The sequence below is a fragment of the Carica papaya genome, chromosome 8 (assembly GCF_054855325.1).
Source record: "Carica papaya isolate Zhongbai chromosome 8, ASM5485532v1, whole genome shotgun sequence".
In the NCBI taxonomy this organism is placed as follows: Eukaryota; Viridiplantae; Streptophyta; class Magnoliopsida; order Brassicales; family Caricaceae; genus Carica; species Carica papaya.
This window is the reverse complement of record NC_142316.1, coordinates 28,302,960-28,322,501: the sequence shown is the minus strand read 5'-3', so window position 1 is coordinate 28,322,501 and position 19,542 is coordinate 28,302,960. Positions and strand designations below refer to the sequence as shown.

Below are 19,542 nucleotides of genomic sequence, written 5' to 3'. Positions count from 1 at the left end.
CGATTTTTGCATGAAGTCGTACGTCTCAATATTATTTATAGTAGACCGAATGTAATTTTGTCGATTACATTTAATAAGATAACATAAATTAAATAACAATTATTTCTTCTAACGGTATACAAATAAAATTACTTGTTTTTTTTTTTTTCCCTTTTTTGCGTAAATTCAAATTTATATGTTGGAAGTAGGAAAACATTTATACAACTTTTCTAAGATTTGTGTAACGTAAATAATACTACATTCATAGAAGAGAAAATAAAAGGAAAAGTTATTCATCTGTTAGTATAAAATATTAATAGCTTAATAAATACAAATGTCATTTATAAAAAGTCTTTCAAGAGTCCCAAGTCATAACAGACTTCACCCATAACACAACACAATGCTTAAACACCCTTTTCATTTATAATTTAATCTGCTTGATATCTTTTTTTTTCTTCTTCTTCTTCTTTTCTGTAAGAATAAAAATATCAAACTATTTATTTGTTAAACTTGAATGTCCAACAAGATGAATATTTTGCAATCCTTCATTAATGATTCTTCCTTTTCACACCCATATGTTGCAATCGGATTAAACATAGATACCCAATATCACGAGACATTAATGCCTCAAAAAAATACTTTTGACTAGTGTAGAAATGCCCTACCACCCACGACCTATCTAAATGCAATATACTAACCCATGTTCCAATGTCATGTCCATACGGTGCCCAGTATTAGTTCAACAACTCAATTATTTGATAAAAATTGCAGAGAGGAAAACAAGTGAATTAAAATTAAATCTTCTCGGAATCATACAGGATTTCTTTAAATAGAATTTTTGGCGTCCGCATGAATATGATAAAAAGACCATTACTCTATAACTAAGGATTAATCTCCCACACATATGAAAATTTCAGATTTTTGAGAGGAGCCCACTCTGCAGAGGCTTCGACGCAATCCCATTTTCCTTTATATCCAAATCACTTGCACTTGGAGGGACGTCTACAGCAGGTGAGCAGTTAAAGAATCCGTGTGGCTGCATCACAAACAGAAAAAGAATAAAGAATCACGACTGCTAATCAATTTCAAAGCAAATATATGTCCACATTTTGAGGGATAAAGTTTGGGATCTAAGGCTCAAGGGGTGTCTCAACCCTGCATAGAAGCAAATTTATGAGTTTCTTTTTTTTTTTTTTTTTTCTCTTTTCCAAACAAAGAAAGGGATAAGACCCAAACTCGAATTATCAATTCCTCGGAGAAAGGATTAGTTTTCTTATTTGATATTGGAAACTTCAAATTTTTACATACTACATTAAAATAATGTAAATTAACCATGAATACTACTGGAATGTGAATTACATAACAACTAGAACAAGAACAGTCACACGCTTTCCTCTCTCCTTTGTTAATTTTCTTTCTAAGTCCACAATGTTTAGAAGCATGGTCTATGAAAACAAAAGGTTTAGACTCCATTTGCTGTAAATTAATATTCTTTTTTATTTTTTAAATTCAAGTTTAACTATAAAATATGTATATAGGACATGTATGTATGGTACTAAGTGTAACTAAGAACTCATAACCACTAAGAGTTGGTCTACTAGTTGTTCCTCCCTTCTTTAGCAAGAGGGTGAGGGTTCAAAGGCTACAAGAAGAGCCCCATAGGGGCAAAGCTAAAAAGATATTTATAAATTAATACTACGCTTTCACTATTACTCTTTTCAAATATTATTTTTATTTTCAACTATCATCTTTTCACATATGAATATAAATTCAGAAAAGAAAAATTAAAAAAATTGTCAACGCACCAACTTTAAATTCAAAAATACCAGTCTTGGGTGCAAATAGTTACTTCAACAACTTAGAGTAAAAACAAGTTAGAATGAGAGAAAAACCGTAAGCATGAAACCAATGCGTTCCACTGGCATGACAGGCCAGTCTTCTAGTCGAGGAATATGAGTAACTCCAAATACATACCTGCCAATCAATATTCTGTGTGGTTAGGTACATGCAGATAGCACCAAAATCTCCAAGACACAACTAGACTTCCTTAATTTAATAAATAAATTTAACTTTATCTTAGCCAACAGTATACTAATATAACACTTTATTTTGTCAAAGACTACCCCAGTGTAGAGATTTGAACCAAAGAGAGGATAGGGCTCTATATATCAAAACCGGAAAGAACATATATAGCCTCTATGCTCTAAAGCAAAAGATCCACAAAACAAAAGTAATTGTCTAAACAGTGGCTTGAATCTGAAATGGTCTCAAGAACAAAAGCTAGGCTAGTGACTTTAAGTTGGTGCCAGCGAGTGGTGAACTTTAATGGAGTTTGATCTCAATCATACATTTAAAGAAGTTCGTGATATTTCAATCTTACATAGGAAAGACATGTAAGACTGGTGATTTAAATCTGAAAAATTGTTGGATTAGTAGTACTTGTGCCAAGGTAATATTTATCTTCAACATGTACACGGTAGGAAAAGAAAATCAAAAAAATTGTTCAAAATCCAACACATAAATACAGGCTAATCCGGTAGTTGGCCTTTGTACTTCAATTATAACCTTTTCTGTTTCTTTTGATAAGGGAAGAAAATAAACTAACCAAAGAACTATATCAGTTTCTTCCAGAGATCGATTTTGCTTCACCCAAGTAGCCAATCCCTCCCCAACACGTGGATTTTGATTGGGAAACTCTCCTCCAGGATACATTTCATCATGCGCAAAAGGTGTGACCCAAAGATTATGTTTCAGAAAAGTAGCTCTTCTTAGGAATTTGGCTTCAGAACCAGCCAATGGCAAACAATTTGAACCAGGCACCAGCTTGTAGCCAGTCAGTTGCCCCGTCCGATTAACATTTCTTGTGTTTCTTATCTACATAACAGTAAACCGAGCAATCAATAAACAAAACTTTATGGGAACAAATGTTCACAACAATGAAAACACAGAAAAAAATAAGTTAGCTCTAAAAATGAATTAACTAAAAAAGAAGAGAAACAAAAATAAGCGCTTCTATAAGCAAGTACATAGCAACTCCAGTGGCACAAGGAAATAATATATATGTACACAAACATATCATGAAGTCTCTCTGAAAATTGTCAGCAAGAAACTAAGTTAAATATCACGGCAAAAGGTTCACCAAGCATATTGTGATGCTTCAACATGCTCAAATTACCATGGATGTTGCCACAAGAGAAATATTGCAATCCTATACACAATAAGAAAAGACTGCAAATAGGCCAGTCTATTTTCTTAGTTCTAATTTGATCTGTTTTCTCAGATTTATTTTAAATGTCCAGTTATATCAGTTATTGCTGTTCTGTACGAGGCAGCATATTTCTGTCATTGTCTTGTAACCTATATAAAGGATTAGTGATAGGTAGAAAGTCCGTTGACGTTTCATGTATTTTTCTTAATCACAAATGGAAAGGTTCTCTTTTAAGAAATCCATATCATTTAGAGATGAAAGAGTTCCCTCTTAATGGTACCTATACCATAACCAGGTTCATTAGGAGAAACTCTTCGATCTCTACAGAAGGGCTCCTCAGAAGAGAATCTTCCAACCACGTGACTAAAAGAAGCACTCAAAACTTCGACTGAATTTTCTCCGAACCTTTGTTCCTTTATTAAGACCATCAAAACAATGACAGAAATAACCTGCCTCCTAGAGAACAGCAACAACCAGAAAAATTTAAAATTTAAGATATATAAACAGATCATCAAATGATATTTTCAATCCGATAGCTTTTTTCCCAGATAATCATACCCAAAAAATTGTGAGTGTAGGGATCTAAAGTCACCGAAAACAATTGGCTCTTACACCATATATTAAATCTCCTTGGTGGGATTTTGTTACAAGTTAGTTGGGAAAGAAGATAAGGGCTCAATAAGAAAAACCTTTTGTCTCTAACCCATAAGTGCTTGTTATCACATTTATCCCTAAGGAAAGACTCTTCAATCTTTTGAGTAAGAAAAATACCCAAAACTTCTGATGGATTTTCTGCCTACTCTTTGTTCCTTCATTAAGACCTTACATGGGTTACAAAATAATGGCAGAAGTAAACTGCCTCCTAAAAAACAGCAAACACTGAAATAACTGAACATTTTAAAGTTATGGAACAAACAAGGAATATAAATCCGATCAGAATGAAAACTGAACATTCTAAGCCGATATTTCTAAATTTGTTCGCATCTGATGCCAAAAAATTCCCACAATGAAAACAATTAAAATTTAGAAACTGCTAATTTATACAAAAAAGGCAGCACAGAGACATTGCATGCTATTTGTTTATCCTTATCCTATTAGTTTTGTTATACAATGGGCAAGGAGGAAAAACATCTTACAATCCAGTGTCGAGCAGTTAAAGGATTACAGTCACGCATTGCTTGTAATTCAGATGTAAGAAGTTCCTCTTCAGCGTAGAAGGCATTATTATGAACATTATTCTTTCCTGGTTCTTCAACTTTAACATTCACCTCAACCACCTGTAGCACCCAAAACAAAGTAAAGATCTCTTGCTGCCCTTCGAAAGTGAAGAGTTAAGGAATTGCATTATCTACAACTGCTACTTAAAAATGGAATCAGGATAAAACACACAGAAAATTCATATAGCTCTTTTAAACTTGCCTGATTATATGCTTCACCTGGTCTGCAATCAACTGCCATGTCCATTCGAGCCACAAAAAAGTGTTGATGAACGGGTGCATATAGTCCTGGTGCGATAGTTGTACCATATTTTCTTGTCTCCCCTGGTGGAAGTGCTCCTAAACTGAGAATCCCCGTGAGCTTAACCTCAGCTTCAATTTTCCCATCCTATAAAACAGAATACTAGATTTTAATTGGTCTATTTTCAAAAAACTTGGTATAGCCTTGCATTGGATGAAAAAACATCCTGATACAGTGAGAGAATGATAAAGCTGAGACCGAAAAGCCCCATTGCCTAACTTAGAATGTCTCTTGACCATTTAAAAGTAAAAACAATCGAGTATAATAAATATCTAACTTTCCCGTTCATGCAGACAAAAGAATCCAACATGCAAATACAAAACCTCTCAGTAAGTTACCTGGTAGAAATGCCAGAAAAATCCATACTCATAGTTGGCCACAGTGCATATAAAAGATACAGTCAACCTCCTAGATCTTCTAACTTCAGCTAAACCTGTTCTCCAGTCTTGATGCTTCCAGAGGATCCCATGATCCTCTTCATGTAAACAAACACAGTTTTCTATCGTTTCAATACCTCCAGTGAAATTGGTGAAATGAGCATCAAAGTACTTGACATAACCCAAACAATCACAACCCTGCAGATCAGAGAGAGAAAATTGACAAACATTTTGATACGATGAAGTGTGAGATCTAAACAGTCCAGGCTTTAACATAAAAAGCACTGATGGAATAACAAACCTTCTTAAGGGAATGCGCATTTTTGCCCAGCCCATCTTCCCCTGCATCAAATGCATTTTTCCTATAGTGTGGATCGTTTGGATCTCCATAAGGAACCACCATCTCAACAAAGCTTAATCTGTGGGCTACAGGCCTCCGACCTCGATTACCATCAACATATGCAACTGAATAAATAACCAAACCCTCACGAGGAGTGAAACCAATGCGAAAATTCCACTGCCAAAAAATATAAATGTGACAAGTAAAACTCAGTATTATCAACGAAGCAACTTAGATAGGTTAGAGTTAGTTATTTTCTCATCTCTAACTCTTATTTCACTTATTTGATTGTAAATTAAAGGTCTTATCTTTTTCTATTTGAACTGTTCTAACGAACAAACTTGATTCAATCAGAATACTCTCAGCAAACACTTTCGATATCAATACTTATAATTTCATAATCAGTTTTTGATCTTAGATGGCCAAAGCCACTAGCTGCGGCACTACAATCCTCACAAATTGTTTTCCCCATTGGCATCTCAGCTGCCACTTAAAGTAACCTCAAATGCTACCCTTCCAAGCATGTTGAATTCACTTGCCTCTCATCTGAATGAAGGCTTGTTGCATAACCTCTTTTTTTTCACAAGAGGCTTGTTACATCAGCAATGACCTGCATGCTCATCATTCTCTTCGCCTTCATCTGCTCCAGCGCTTTCCCATAGTTTATGGCTTTGTCAAAACTATCTGCCTGCCTCTGTTTTTGTGTTCACATTTTCCTTCACTGCTGCCGCTAAAACTTCCTATAAAAGCTTGCCAACACTTTCACCTTATATGCCAACAGATACCATTTCCCATGTCATGCACCTCAAGGAAAAACTTGCCCTTTCTCATGGAACCAAATCAGCTTCTTTTGATCATATGCAATCTTGCCAAAACCAATGTTGATGAACTCAGTATCATTATCCATTTTCTCATGCTCAATGGAGTTGAGCTGATAACTTTGTCAGTTTTAAGGAGTTATATGACAAACTTACGGTAACTATCTCAAGAGAGAGGAATCTCACTAGCCAACTTTGCTCTCCGTTTGAAAAACTGGTCCAAAGGATAAACTCTCTGCCATCCTCAGGAATCTCATGGGGACCATCATAACTCTAATGTTCCTCACTAGTCCAGCTCCTGCTCTTATGGACCTTCCTAGTGCTCTCATGGTGGCTCCTCTTCCCAGCATAGTCAATACATCATTTTCTGCCACAACTATGACCATCCTAGTCACTCAACCAAATCATGCACCCAAGAAAAACCAACTTCCTCACCATTGGGACTAATGGACTCCACTACCTTTCACCATGTTATCTCTAACATTGGACTATCTCTGATGCGGACGTGGGTTCAAAGGCATTAAAGAGAAGCATGAAGAAGATATTAGAATGTCAGCTGGTCCAATCACAAAATTTCAAACCAAAAAGCTAAAACATACATTTCAAGATTTTGTACAAAGATGGATACAACAAAAACTTAACATATGTGAACTATTTAAAAAATCAAAGAAGCCAAAGAAGATCATTAATTTTGTCCTAAGTGTGTGGGCAGAATTTATAATGAATGTTTAAGATCATTTTGATCATTTTTTAGATAATTAAATTATGTCCATGTTTCTTTAAGTCATTTAATACTATGTTCCTCTAGGTCATTTAATATCATATTTTCCTAAGTAATTTAATACCATATTCCCCTATATCATTTGATACCATGTTTCCCTAAATTATTTAATACTATGTTTCTCTATATCATTTAAATTATGTTCATATTTTTGTAGATCATCTAATTATGATCATTTGGCAGAATTTAGGTATTTTCGCCTATAATATCTTCTTTTCACTGTAATATGACACATTTCAATTATTGAATGAATTTCGTTGCCTTTGATAGAATTTTGATAAGTGAAAATTCTTATTCTTCTTATTGCGTCAAGAATTGAATTAACTTATTAAATTATTTTATGGCGTTTATTCATTCTTGCTTCTTTCATCCCAATCACCCAAGTTCTCAATTACAGTTTAGTTGTGAATTTAGTAGGGAAGATTTGTTTAGAATTTTAAGTTATCTATACTAAATATATATATGGGATTCTGGATGTAATCTTTGATTTTAGGGTTCCGCATCAATCTCCATCCACTATTACAATGGATCTAGTAATTAGAGATGTTTACAAATTATATACATGGCAAACTGTCATTAATTCCTCTGACTCTACTTTTACCAAGTCCTTCAATTTCCTTCATGTAAAAGAATGTTATGTCTATTTCTCAATTCTATAACACTAGATAAGTTTCTGTTTAATTAATTCTTTGCATTTTGTTGTGAAGGATTTCAGCACAGAAGCAAATGCTACAAGGCCAAAACAAATTATATTTATATGAATTCCACAAGTAACCTCATGCTATCAAGATTGCTTGTCTTCGTCCAGTCGTTTAGTTATAATTAGCACCTTCCTTGGCCATCTATTTCAGTCTACTCTCCAATTTCCAGCACACTTTTTCTGCACCAATTTCGATAAGAATTCAGTTTCTAACTCCTCTCAAGGCAATAGAAGTGACAAACTTCCATCTGGTTCTTTTACAATGCATAGTTAAATTCCTCCATAGTGTCTTTTTTTAATCATGTACTAGGCACACCATTTATATCCTCTGTAATTTGTGGCTTCTGAAGCAAGATAGATATGATTTAGAATCTCTAAATAGATTAGGAATTATATATATATAGATATTTTTACTTTTAGAACTATGGTAATATTTTAGAAGTCTGTTGTTATAATTTTTTTTCTATTAATGTTAGTATGTATACTTTTGGAAATTCTCGGGCTATGTTTGGAGAATATTCATAATTTTTGTAGAATTCATTTGTATATATACCTTTAGCTTAACTAGAAGATGATGAAAATGCTTCAAAAATGACTAAAATGATGTTATATGGAGTTTTACTTGGAACAATGTATTCCAAATTCAATTAATTTTGTATAGAATCCATGTAACTTTTTTTTATCATTTTTTGAAGAATATTAACAATCTCCAGATTAAACTAAAAGTGTACATTTTCAGATGAATTGTACAAAACTTTTGGATTTGTTTAGTCCACTCACATTTGGGAAGATTACTTTAGAAGACAGTAGATACTTATTGAATCTTATTTCTTATGGTAGTCTACTTATTCAATGAAATACTATGAGAATTTTCTTAATTTTTCTGGTCGTACGTCAAAATCGAAATCTTAAGACAAGAATTATATAACTTTCAATAATATAAAAGTTGAAAAGCATGATGGCATTAAACTCCTTGGGGTTTTGGCTTAGGTTTCTAGTTAAGAATTATTTATGAAAATGGAAAAGTAGGAAACTTGAGTTATCTAGGAATACTTGTTAAATCTTACTTCATACAGGAGTCTAGTCATTCAATAAATTCCTATGAAAATTTTCTTAATTTTTCTGGTCGTACATCAAAATCAAAACCTTAAGACAAGAATTATATAACTTTCAATAATATAAAAGTTGAAAAGCATGGTGGCATTAAACTCCTTGGGGTTTTGGCTTAAATTTCTGGTTAAGAATTATTTATGAAAATAGAAAAGTAGGAAACATGAGTTATCTAGGAATACTTGTTAAATCTTACTTCATACAGTAGTCTAGTCATTCAATAAATTCCTATGAGAATTTTCTTAATTTTTCTGGTCATGTATCAAAATCAAAACCTTAAGACTGAAGAATTATGTAACAGGCAATAACATAAAAGTTGATAAGCATGGTGGCGCTAAACTCCTTGGGGTTTTGGCTTAGGATTCTAGTTATTATTTAAGAAAATAGAAAAATAGGAAACTCGAGTTATTTAGATAAAATAAATAGAAAATTGAGTTATTTAGAAATAAAATGAAATAGGAAACTATGGCTAAAATAGTGCTTGATTATTTAGAAATAAAATAGAATGTTGTAACAACTCGAAACTAGAAAAAAAATAAATTATAAATTTAAATTCGGAAGCGAAATAATAACGTTAGGGTTCACATTTCTTACACAATAATTCAGAATATCTAATAAGATTACAAGAATAACGTTTCTAAAAGAACAACGAAAAATCAAAGAAATAAATGGATAGTAAACAATTGAACATCTTATTCGCAACCCTCTTATGGATCGAGATCTGAATCTTGGTTCTCTTGATCTTAAATGGTTAATGAAAGAGTGAGCTACATTATCCTAGTAAGAATGTCACACTACTCATCGATATAAAAATGAAAGTTGGTAAAAATAATGAAAATAACTAATTGAGCTCTTAATTTAAGTAAATTCATTTATTATAAATAAAATCATTTATTGTACACTTACCGTAACGAAATTTTCAAAACAAACCTATAGAGACAATAACACAACAATATCATAATCTCATATTAAATTAATCAAAACAACAACTTTCCCTTTTAACCTGCCTACTGGTATCCATGAGGGTTCATATGGATGTCTCCACTACGCGTGAACCCTTATTCAACATTGTCAACTAACCAGCCGTCCCCATACCCCGTCTGGTATGAACGCCAAAAATACGATCTCTCAATACTCTATCTGGTATAAGAGTGAAACGGACCGTCCTCATACCCCATCTGATATGAGCACCAAAATATCATCCCTCAATACCCCGTCCGGTATGAGGGGTGAAACGGGTCATCTCCATACCCCGTCCGGTTTGAGCGCCAAAATATCAATTCTCAATATCCCATCCGGTATGAGGGTTGGTTCACGGTAGGATTCCCTATGCACCCGATCCGTCTACCATCTCTCAGGATATCCAGTAAATCTACTATTCATTTATTCACTTAACCAAACAATTCCTCGTTTACATTTAATTTTCAATTTCACAATTTAACTGTATATCACGCAAAACCAGCAATACATGCATCAAAAAAATACAACTGAATTATCTTACCAAATCTATCATATTGTCATGCATTTAAAACTGTAAAATCAATCAATCAATCAAAACAAGATAAACAGTGATAAATAACCAATTCCGTCTCCATCAGTAACATGTGACTAATTATTTTAAATTGTACAAAATACCAAATTATTTATAATTAAACTTCAATTTCACAACAAAGAATAGAGTGAGTGACTTTTACTCGAATCGATATCCGAAACGCGAAGTTTTCAACGGTGCCTACTGCGGTCCCCGGGTTCTCTAAATTTTTCTTCGGAGATTAAAACACACTCCAAATATCTAGAAGTACCCCAAAAAATTCAAAATCGGTGTTAGAAACCTTTTCCAGCCAATTTTGGGATTCCGGCACGGCGGCACCGCCGCCCACAATAGCGATTTGCCTCAGGCTGGCCGTTTTCAGCCAATTTCGGCCTATTTCGACCGGTTTTATGATCATCTCTGTGAGAAAACACATTAAGGGGCATTGGTTAGCTGAAAAAAGTTGAAAAATAGAAGCTTACCAGCGGCAGGGTTTTCCGGTGCAGTGGCTCCGCCGGCTCACCTTCCCGGTTTGGGGTTTTTCTTCGATCAACCTGTGGGAAACAATATGGTGAATACAATGGTAGAGAAATTGTACGAAATGGGAATCGGGAAGGGCCTCATCGGAGGGGATCTTTGGTTTTTTCCGCGGTGGTGCTGCCAGGCTTTACCCGTGGTTTCTGAGTTATCCACCAGTCCTTTTGCTCCGATTTGGCCATGGGGTGTTCAAAATCAAATTTTGAGCAAATGAAAAAAAAGTTAACCTTTTTTGGTGGTCAGAGGTGGCTCCGGCGCGGCGACGGTCGGCTCCCTTCCCAACGATTGATTCTTCTTCTCCTGAGGGGGAGGGGGGGAGGGGGGGAAGGGGTCTGGCGGGTAGGGTTAGCGTTTAGTATGAAGTGAGGTATTTATATCTCTTTCCTTTTAATCTGGATCACCTATCGCGTTTGATCTGAACCGTACGATTGCGTTTAAAGAGAAAACGAATTTAGGATGTTCATCGCGTTTAATTACGACCGTCCGATCGGGCCTGAGGAAACGGATCCGGATCATCCACACGCGCGGGAACAAATCCGGACCGTCCGATCTCGAGCACACGGATTGCCAGCCTGGCCTCCCTCATGGCGCCGCGTCAGCGTGCCTTACCACCCGGCGCGCTCCGGTTTGTCGAGACTACTGAAACTAAAATTTTCACTTCTTTTTTCCAAAATTGTTTTCAATTTCATCCCCCACCTATTTTTCTTAATTTTCACATTAAATAAAAATTTATAACTTTAAAAATTATATTTTATACATTAATTTTAAATATTTTAAAATTAATTCCGGGTATTACAACTCTCCCCTTTTAAAAGAAATTTGGTCCCTCAAATTTCTCTCTCTTAGTAGAAACAGCCTTGCCTATATATGTAAGTCATCAATAAAATTATAAATTAGAGTATTTAACTCTAGAGATAGAAGGGTTCTCTTTAACAAGTGGAAGTAAAGGAAGGATAAATGAGGAGAAAAAATAACTATAGGGAGTATTATTCGTCTTCCTAGTTTTCGACGCAAGAAAGGGAATTTGATACATACCTTTCTTGTGTCAATCTTCTACCCAAATAGTTTTTGGTCCCATTCGTCAAAGATTCCTATTCTTAGTTTATATATTTTTTTTCAGGTTTATGAGAACCTTTTTTAGATTTTTTTAGATCCGCGTGCCCACGATCAGAAGGTCCAGATTTGTTCTCTCGGGTGTAGACGGTCTGGATCCGTTCCCTCATGCGCGATTATATACAATTAAGTAGTGGACAAATAAAAAAAGAAGAGAGAGAATTTTTTCTGAGAAAATACAACCTCTTCAATGAAATATAAAAAAATGGAAATGTATTTTAACCTAATTAAACCCCACAACAAAATATCACTCCCACAACCATAATATATTGGTAGCAAAGAAGTAATGGAAAATATAGAAAGACTTCCAATAATTATTTGAGGCTTTCCTCAAACTCTACCATGAAGAGCTTACTGCAAACAAATTGAAAGACCAGCACGGCCATGTGGCCAGCAGCAACAACTGCAAGGATTTACAAGCCTCTCAGTATAGTGAGGAGGAATTGTCCCATGGTTAGCCAAACTGAAATTTATATGTTTCAATGGGACCATGGACCAACTGGGATCAGAGTGATACCATGACCAGGCAGAGGATATTAAAAAATGCCTAGGTAGCTAAGATGAATATATTGATAACATAAGGTGGCTGAAAGAGAATTATCAGCTGCTTGGTAAATGTTATTGCCAAAAACAACCTGGTTAAGCAACTAACAAAGGCTTAGCTGGTTTGAGACGTTAAAAATGAAGTCACAGAGTGGAAGCAAAAAATTGAGGCTAGACTTCAGCAGAATTCAGCACTTGAAGGTTGGGTTATTTATCTTGTTGGGGCTATCAAGAAATGTGTTTGGCAGCCAAGAAAAGCAAGAGAGGAATAGGACTAAGAAATCCATGAAATCGTGCTTAAGAGGATGCATAAGTAAGAGCCTACTTAGTTTGCACTACAGTACCAAATCTCACAACAGCTTTCACTCCACCTGTACAAAGCACATAGACGACTTCCAAATTTTGAACTTTTTCTTTTTGTTGGCTCTTTACTCTAAACTAACTCCGTTTCTCATGTTAGATGACTGAAGGCAAGCACCTTATGAAGGAGGGATTTAATGTAATGATCAGTAACATAAAAGCAGAAAAGCTTTGTAACATCGGACTCCTGGTTTTGGCTTAGGTTTCTGTTTAAGAATTATTTAGGAAAAACACAAGATACAAAGTTGAGTTATTTATGAATAAACAAAAAAGGAAGATGAATTATTTAAGAATAAAGTTAAAAGAATTGGATATGAAAGGCATCAGTCAGATCCTACAAATTGGGAAACTAGTAGCATTTTTCTTCCCTATATATATAAGCTATTTCAACAAAAAAAAGTTATAAATGAAGAATACTTAGTCCAGAGATTGAAGGGTTCTTTCTAACAACTGATGAGCCCAAAACCTTAATTTTACCTGTTTCAACCTAAATAAACCCATAATAGTTCTCAATTTTGAGACCGTAACAAAAAATTTTATGTAATTTCTAGGTCTTATATCAAAATTCTTAAAGCAGACAAATTGATCCTTCTTACATCAACTTCATAAAAGGTCTAAACTTGAACTTCAAACAAAACACACAAGGAGCAGTGTCTTAGTGCAAGCATCTCAGAAGATTTTTAAGCCTTGAACTTCTGTCACCACAAACACTTTTCTTAACCTTACAATAGGTTAACAAGCCCTAAAATACCAAGATTGACATGTTTCCATGTTATCAAAATTGCAATCTTATCGAGTTACTTTCTAAAAAGGAACCAATAGGTTGTGAAGGGGTATCCCGTATCAAACACCACTCTAGTGGATCAAGATTAGGAAGACCCGAGGTTGCTAAAGTCTCTCAACAACAGCTAGACTCAAGTATTCTAACAGCATATTTCCAGTTGCAAAACCTGCCACAGTTCATGCGGTTCTTCTTTGCCTATTTCTTATGGTCAGTCAATCTCTAATTTGGATGTCAATAATTCATTTTTGCACATTTCCATCTCAGATTTAAGTTTACATGGTACAAACACTCTAATTTTTTCTCCCAATAATTCTGTTATTTTCAGGATTAGTAAGCCCTTTATATTCTCTAGCCCCTATGACTATGGTTATCAAGCTCTAGGGAGCTTTGTAGTGTTGCGATAGCTTCTTCAATTCCACGACAGATGCTTCCTTCTTTATCTACTCCAGCCCCTATGACATTGGTATCAAGCTCTAGGTAGCTTTGTCTTGTCGCAATAGCTTCTTCAATTCCATGACAGATGCTTCCTTCTTTATCTACTCCAACAATGGCAATGTTATTTTATTTCTTGTGTATGTCAATGCTCCAATCGTCACCTGCAATAAAAACCAGGAAATTCACATCTTCGTTGCTTTCCTCTCCAAATCATATTCTATGGATGATCTAGGCAGCTTTTAGTACTTTCTTAGGTTATGTGTCTGAACTTCCTCTGTAATTCATTTCTCAGGTAGCATCAATTAGTCCCGTGATCTTCTCAACTGCATTAAAATATCTAATGCTAAATCTATTGATCCCCTTATGCCTCTCAATCTTCTCTGCAAATCAAGGAGGCACCGCTCCAATTGATGCTTCACAGTACTGCTATTTGCAGTGTAATAAAGCATCCACGATATCTTTTTCTTGAACCAGATCGCGATATTAATGCACAAACCTATTGGAGGATGCTGACATACAATGAAATGTCAGCTTCAATATCTTAAGGCCACTATACAGCAAAGAACCTGTCTTCATAAGTTCAAGGCTCCCTTCATCAATGTAACTCCCAGACTCTGACTAGGAAGCCAGTCATATTGCTCCTTATCCACAACAACCATCATCTTGTACCTTGGTGGTATAATGATCTCTTGGAGCTCGAAAGAAGCAACATAATCTGTAATTGCCTCAGATACTCTCAAATTACTTTGCCTTCGAACTCCCTTCAATGAAATTAAAGTCACACTAGAAGGCAATTTTGTATTTGACACTATTGGAACTGTATCCCTTTTTTCTGGGCCAACCAAACTATTCGCAGTCCTATAAAACTCATATCCACTATCACTTTGTTCATGAACATGTTCAACCAAGGAACTATCTATCCAACATATCTCAACCAAAGTTCAGCAGGTTGAAACTCTAACCAAAACGCAAAACAATCAGTGGCTTCTTCAACAACATTCAGAAATTGGTATCTCTGATGGAAGCCACATCTTTAAAAGGTGTGTAACCAAAATAACTTAGGTTACCATATGTTACCTACTCATTTCTAACTCCTATATCGTTCATTTTAATTGAACAGAAAGTTCGTGTCTCTTATTTAGATATCTTTCTAGCTTATTGTCACTAACAACATAATACAATGAGAATAGTCTCATTTCAAAGGCTTCAAAATAACACATCCCAAGCACAGAGAAAAAGGAATTGTGTCTTTGCAAGTACGCACACACCTTTTGCCATTCTATGAAGTGTCCATTAACACGGAAGCTTGGACCTTCAGGCTGAATGATATGTAAGGGTTTTACATCACTTCTATCAACACCTCCACGTGTTTCCCCAGCAGTGTAATTTCTTAACGGGTCAGCTGGTGGTAGGGGAATAAGTTTACGGTCCTCAAACTCAATTACGACCATGTTTTGCATGTCTACAAGTACATGAATTCCTTCTACAGGACGAGCATAGCCATTTTCCATGGGGCAGTCACTCTCAGTTCTGCAGAAGATAAGGGGTTTAGCAAGTCTTCGGCTTGGAGCATCGGCCTCACTGTGGTATCCTGCGCACCTATAAGAAATAGATTTGCAAGCTGAAACATTAAAAGGAGAAAAACAGAGCAAAAGAAAAATTGCACGAAAGCACATTCCTACAGTAAACTCCATGCGACTCAATGTGGTAGCATACCAGGGATCCACCATTACAAGATCCATATCCTCAATGCCCCTTTTCTTCATTGCTTCCCGAAATGGAGGAAAGTCCTTCACAACAGCTTCACATTCAGCATATTCAACAGCATCCTACATTTCAAAATCAATTTTTGGCATTGGTGTTAGACAAACACAACCAGGATGGTTACTAGTGCGGGCAACTAAAAAACGTCAGAATAAATCATGTTCCTTGTCTTCACTTATTGGCTTTAAACTACACCGCATGGTTTTCTTTAGGATCTCAAACCATATTACACGCACATGAAAATATGTATTTAATAAGCAGGTCTTTTTTCTAGATTCAGATTAAAATACTTGAATAGGATCCAGCCAAAAGCGCTGAGAAACATTAAACAGGCAATACCGGACTCAGACAAAAGTCTAAATAATGGATCTGCAAGTACTTTGAGTATTTAACATCAAATCCTATTCAAAGTTTTCTTGATTCAAATGTGATGGTGTGAACTCAAATTCAAGCTGAAAAACACAAAATTTTGTACCATGGGAGGTTGAACATTTGGAACAACTCGGGATGAAATGACTTTTCCCCTGTGGTGACCACCTCGAGTTGCCGCATGAACTTCTAATAATTCAACTGTCCAAACACTGGTTTCATTGGACCTTTTGTTGTAGACGACAAGCCTTGCTTGTCGTGGAGGAAGTTTGGTAGGAATGACGGGTCCACCTTTTGTCCTGGGAAGTAAAGATGGCTGGAAAGGAGGGAAGAAATAAGCGTCTGCCAAGGCAACAACCTGCTTACTAGGTTCCACCAGAGCCACCTCAATAAAGCGCATGCTATCTCTCACCTAAAATAATAGGAATCATTCAGCTTCTACCATTAGCATGTTCACAGACAGGAACAAGTTCTATGCCAATAAACCAGATAACTTATTCATTTGATTATCAGAAATTGTGGAATTGAAATTGAAAAATATAATTTACCTCGGCAGTTGCTCCAGCTGCCCTAACAGTTGCCACCGCCACAGAGATCTCAGCAGCTGATAAAGGGTCCAAGGGGTGGCTTGTTTGAGCTCTAGGCATTATTTGAATTCCTAAACAGCAAATCAGAAAATTTATATCCCGTGCGTCAATAAGATGATGCTAGCCAATTTTAAAGCTGAGTGCACTACTATAATAGAAAACTTTTGGAATTGTGAGACACCATTTTCTCTGTTGGCAATTTGGAGCAAAAATAAGTTTGAAGGAAGCAAAAATGTATCATAGGACTTATGAGGACAATATAACAAATTCCGAGTTCATCAGTCAAGTAAAGATCCATTTACCATACTATTTTTTGGGGCAAATGAAGATCAACTACGACAATCCTTGCCAAAGAAACGCTTATACGATATCCAGTTTGTTTCCTCGTAAAGTCAAACTAAAGGAGCGGGGAAAAGAAATCATGAGTTTGTCAATGACAACATCTGGGACCACCCAAAAGGACGGAGACCTTGACTTCCGACATCAGTTTAGTCGATTTAAGCCCCTTATTTTGCCCAAAAAGTAAATCCAAAATGCCGTTGAATTAAAACAGGCAATTATCTAACTACGTACAGAACCAAAATGAACAACCAATTAGAACCTTTGGCAGAAGTGGAAGTAGCCTTGGGAGGAGAATCCGCTAGGGACTCAACGGGTCGGATCAGTGTTGCCATGGGCAATCTCTTGCCGCGGGCCGGATCCTCGGAGGAATCACCCCAATCGCGCAGCAGCTCCGTAGCTCTCCGAAGCAAAGGAGTGGTGGCGGAGGAAGGTTTCTCGGTGGTGTCGGTTTTGGTGTTGGAGTTGCAACAAGCCGTCGCTTTTTCCTGAGTTGTGGCCATTGCAAAGGGTTAGCAAGCTCACCGTATCCACCGTAGTATTTGTCACTGTAGAATTCTACTGACATACAGCAAGAAGGTCTCAGTTATCCGTCTAAACTTGGGTTGAAACTGCAGGCCCGCCCGGCCTCTCACTTTCCGGCTCTTTCCGTCAGTTTCCCGAGAAAATAGTAAAAGGGAAATGGAGCAGCAGAAGGATATGGAGGGTAATATACTGAATACAGAGGGGGCGGAGTGAGGGTGACGGTAGGAAGCGTGGATTTGATGATTGTTGTTTTCGAAGTTTTATAACGTGAAAGTAGAGAGTGGATTGAGGAGCTGGTGAAAACGACAAGACGGCGCACGTCCAATTGCCAGAGCCCTCATGCATATTACAGTGGATGTTTTTAAATTTGACAATATATTTATGTATTTAGAATTAAGTTTAGATTCAGATTTACAAAACATATCTTGGACCTCACTGTTTCTTATTATTATCTGAAATTTATTAAAGAACAATAGGACATTAAAATATATATATATATAATTATTTGAACACAGTGATAAGTGCGTACTCATTTCAGCAATAAATCAAGTAACGTGTCACTGTTTCCCACTAGAAAACAAAGAAATCAGTGAATTATATAATTCATAACAGCTGGCAGTTGAATTAAATATAAAATCTACCTACTCCCATAAGCGTATTTTAATTTTGACAAGTTTAATTCCAGCAAATAAATAAATATGAGAAATTCAATTTAACGTTTCTCATTTAATTCCAACTATATTTTATATTTTCTTTAATTAGGTCTAACCAAAATAAAATTGATATATCTTTCGAGAGGTCTGTAATTTACTTTAAACGTCATCGTTTTAAGACCAAGTACTCTGTAATTTACTAGGTGAGGTGCGAATATTGAACCAACATCTGAGCCCAGCCCAAATTCAAACAAGCTCTTCCATAGTCTTATATATTTTAAATAGAGCCCAAATCACTTATCTTTTTTGGGCCACTCTCAACAACTATTTGTACTTTTTTGTTTTCTATAATATTAATCTGAATTATCCTATTTTAATTATCAAAAATTCTGTAACGACCCGAATTTTAAAAAAAAATAAATTATAAATTAAGTGCGGAAGCGAAATAATAGCGTTGGAGTTTATATTCGTTACACAATAATTCAGATTACCCAATAAGACTACGATAATAACAATTTCAAAAAAAATAACGAAAAATCAAAAAAATAACTAGAAAATAAATAACTAGACATCTTAATCGCAATACTCTTGTGGATTGGACTCTATATCTTGGTTCTCTTGATCTGAAATGGTTAATAAAAGAGTGAGTTACACTATTCCAATAAAAATGTCACACTACTCACCAACACATAAATGAATGTTGGTAGAAATCATAAAAATAAATAATAAAAATTTTAATTTAAGTAAATTCGTTTATTATGAATAAAATCATTTACCACATACTTACCATAACGAGATTTCCAAAACTGATATATGAAAGCAATAATATAAATAATATCATAATCTCATATTCAATCAGTTAGAACAACAACTTTCTATTTTATCAGCCTATTAGTATCCATGGGGGTTCATAGAAATGTCTCTACTATGCGTGAACCTTTTTCTCAACATTTTTAACTAACGGGCTGTCCCCATACTCCGTCCAGTATGAGCGTCAAAGTATAAATTATTGATACCCCGTCCGGTATGAGGCAACGTTTACGGTAGGGTTTCCTATATACTCGGTACGTCCACCATCTCTCAACATATTTAGTAAGGCTAACATTCATCAATTCACTTAATCAAATAATTTCTCGTTTACCTTTAATTTTCAGTTTTTCAATTAACTGCA

The 19,542-nt window shown here is 35.5% G+C and overlaps 1 protein-coding gene across 2 annotated transcripts; it reads right to left on the bottom strand.

Annotated features, from left to right (window-relative positions):
- Positions 1-744: 744 nt before the first annotated feature.
- LOC110817058 (spermidine copper dependent amine oxidase 1) lies at positions 745-18,051 on the bottom strand. 2 transcript variants are annotated; one of them, XM_088210213.1, is made up of 12 exons: positions 17,456-18,051; positions 16,816-16,925; positions 16,374-16,679; positions 15,851-15,963; positions 15,403-15,733; positions 5,384-5,599; positions 5,044-5,280; positions 4,607-4,792; positions 4,324-4,464; positions 2,585-2,853; positions 1,872-1,953; positions 745-1,015 (listed from the first exon to the last, which is right to left on the bottom strand). In XM_088210213.1, exons 1-12 carry the CDS (start codon positions 17,694-17,696, stop codon positions 893-895), a joined length of 2,355 nt encoding a protein of 784 aa, XP_088066339.1. In that variant the 5' UTR covers positions 17,697-18,051; the 3' UTR covers positions 745-892. The 2 variants fall into 2 exon arrangements, with proteins under 2 accessions (XP_088066339.1, XP_088066340.1); XM_088210214.1 differs by lacking the exon at positions 17,456-18,051 and adding an exon at positions 17,157-17,321.
- Between the last annotated feature and the right edge of the window lie 1,491 nt (positions 18,052-19,542).

What these genes read in the sequence shown, in the direction of transcription:
- LOC110817058 (XM_088210213.1), bottom strand. Translation starts at nt 17,696, where the DNA reads ATGGCCACAACTCAGGAAAAAGCGACGGCTTGTTGCAACTCCAACACC. An exon ending in TAACTGCTCGACACTGGATT is followed by an intron (nt 2,854 to 4,323) that starts GTAAGATGTTTT and finishes ACTGTTATGTAG; the next exon opens with ATAAGAAACACAAGAAATGT. An exon ending in GAAACTGATATAGTTCTTTG is followed by an intron (nt 1,954 to 2,584) that starts GTTAGTTTATTT and finishes ATTGATTGGCAG; the next exon opens with GTATGTATTTGGAGTTACTC.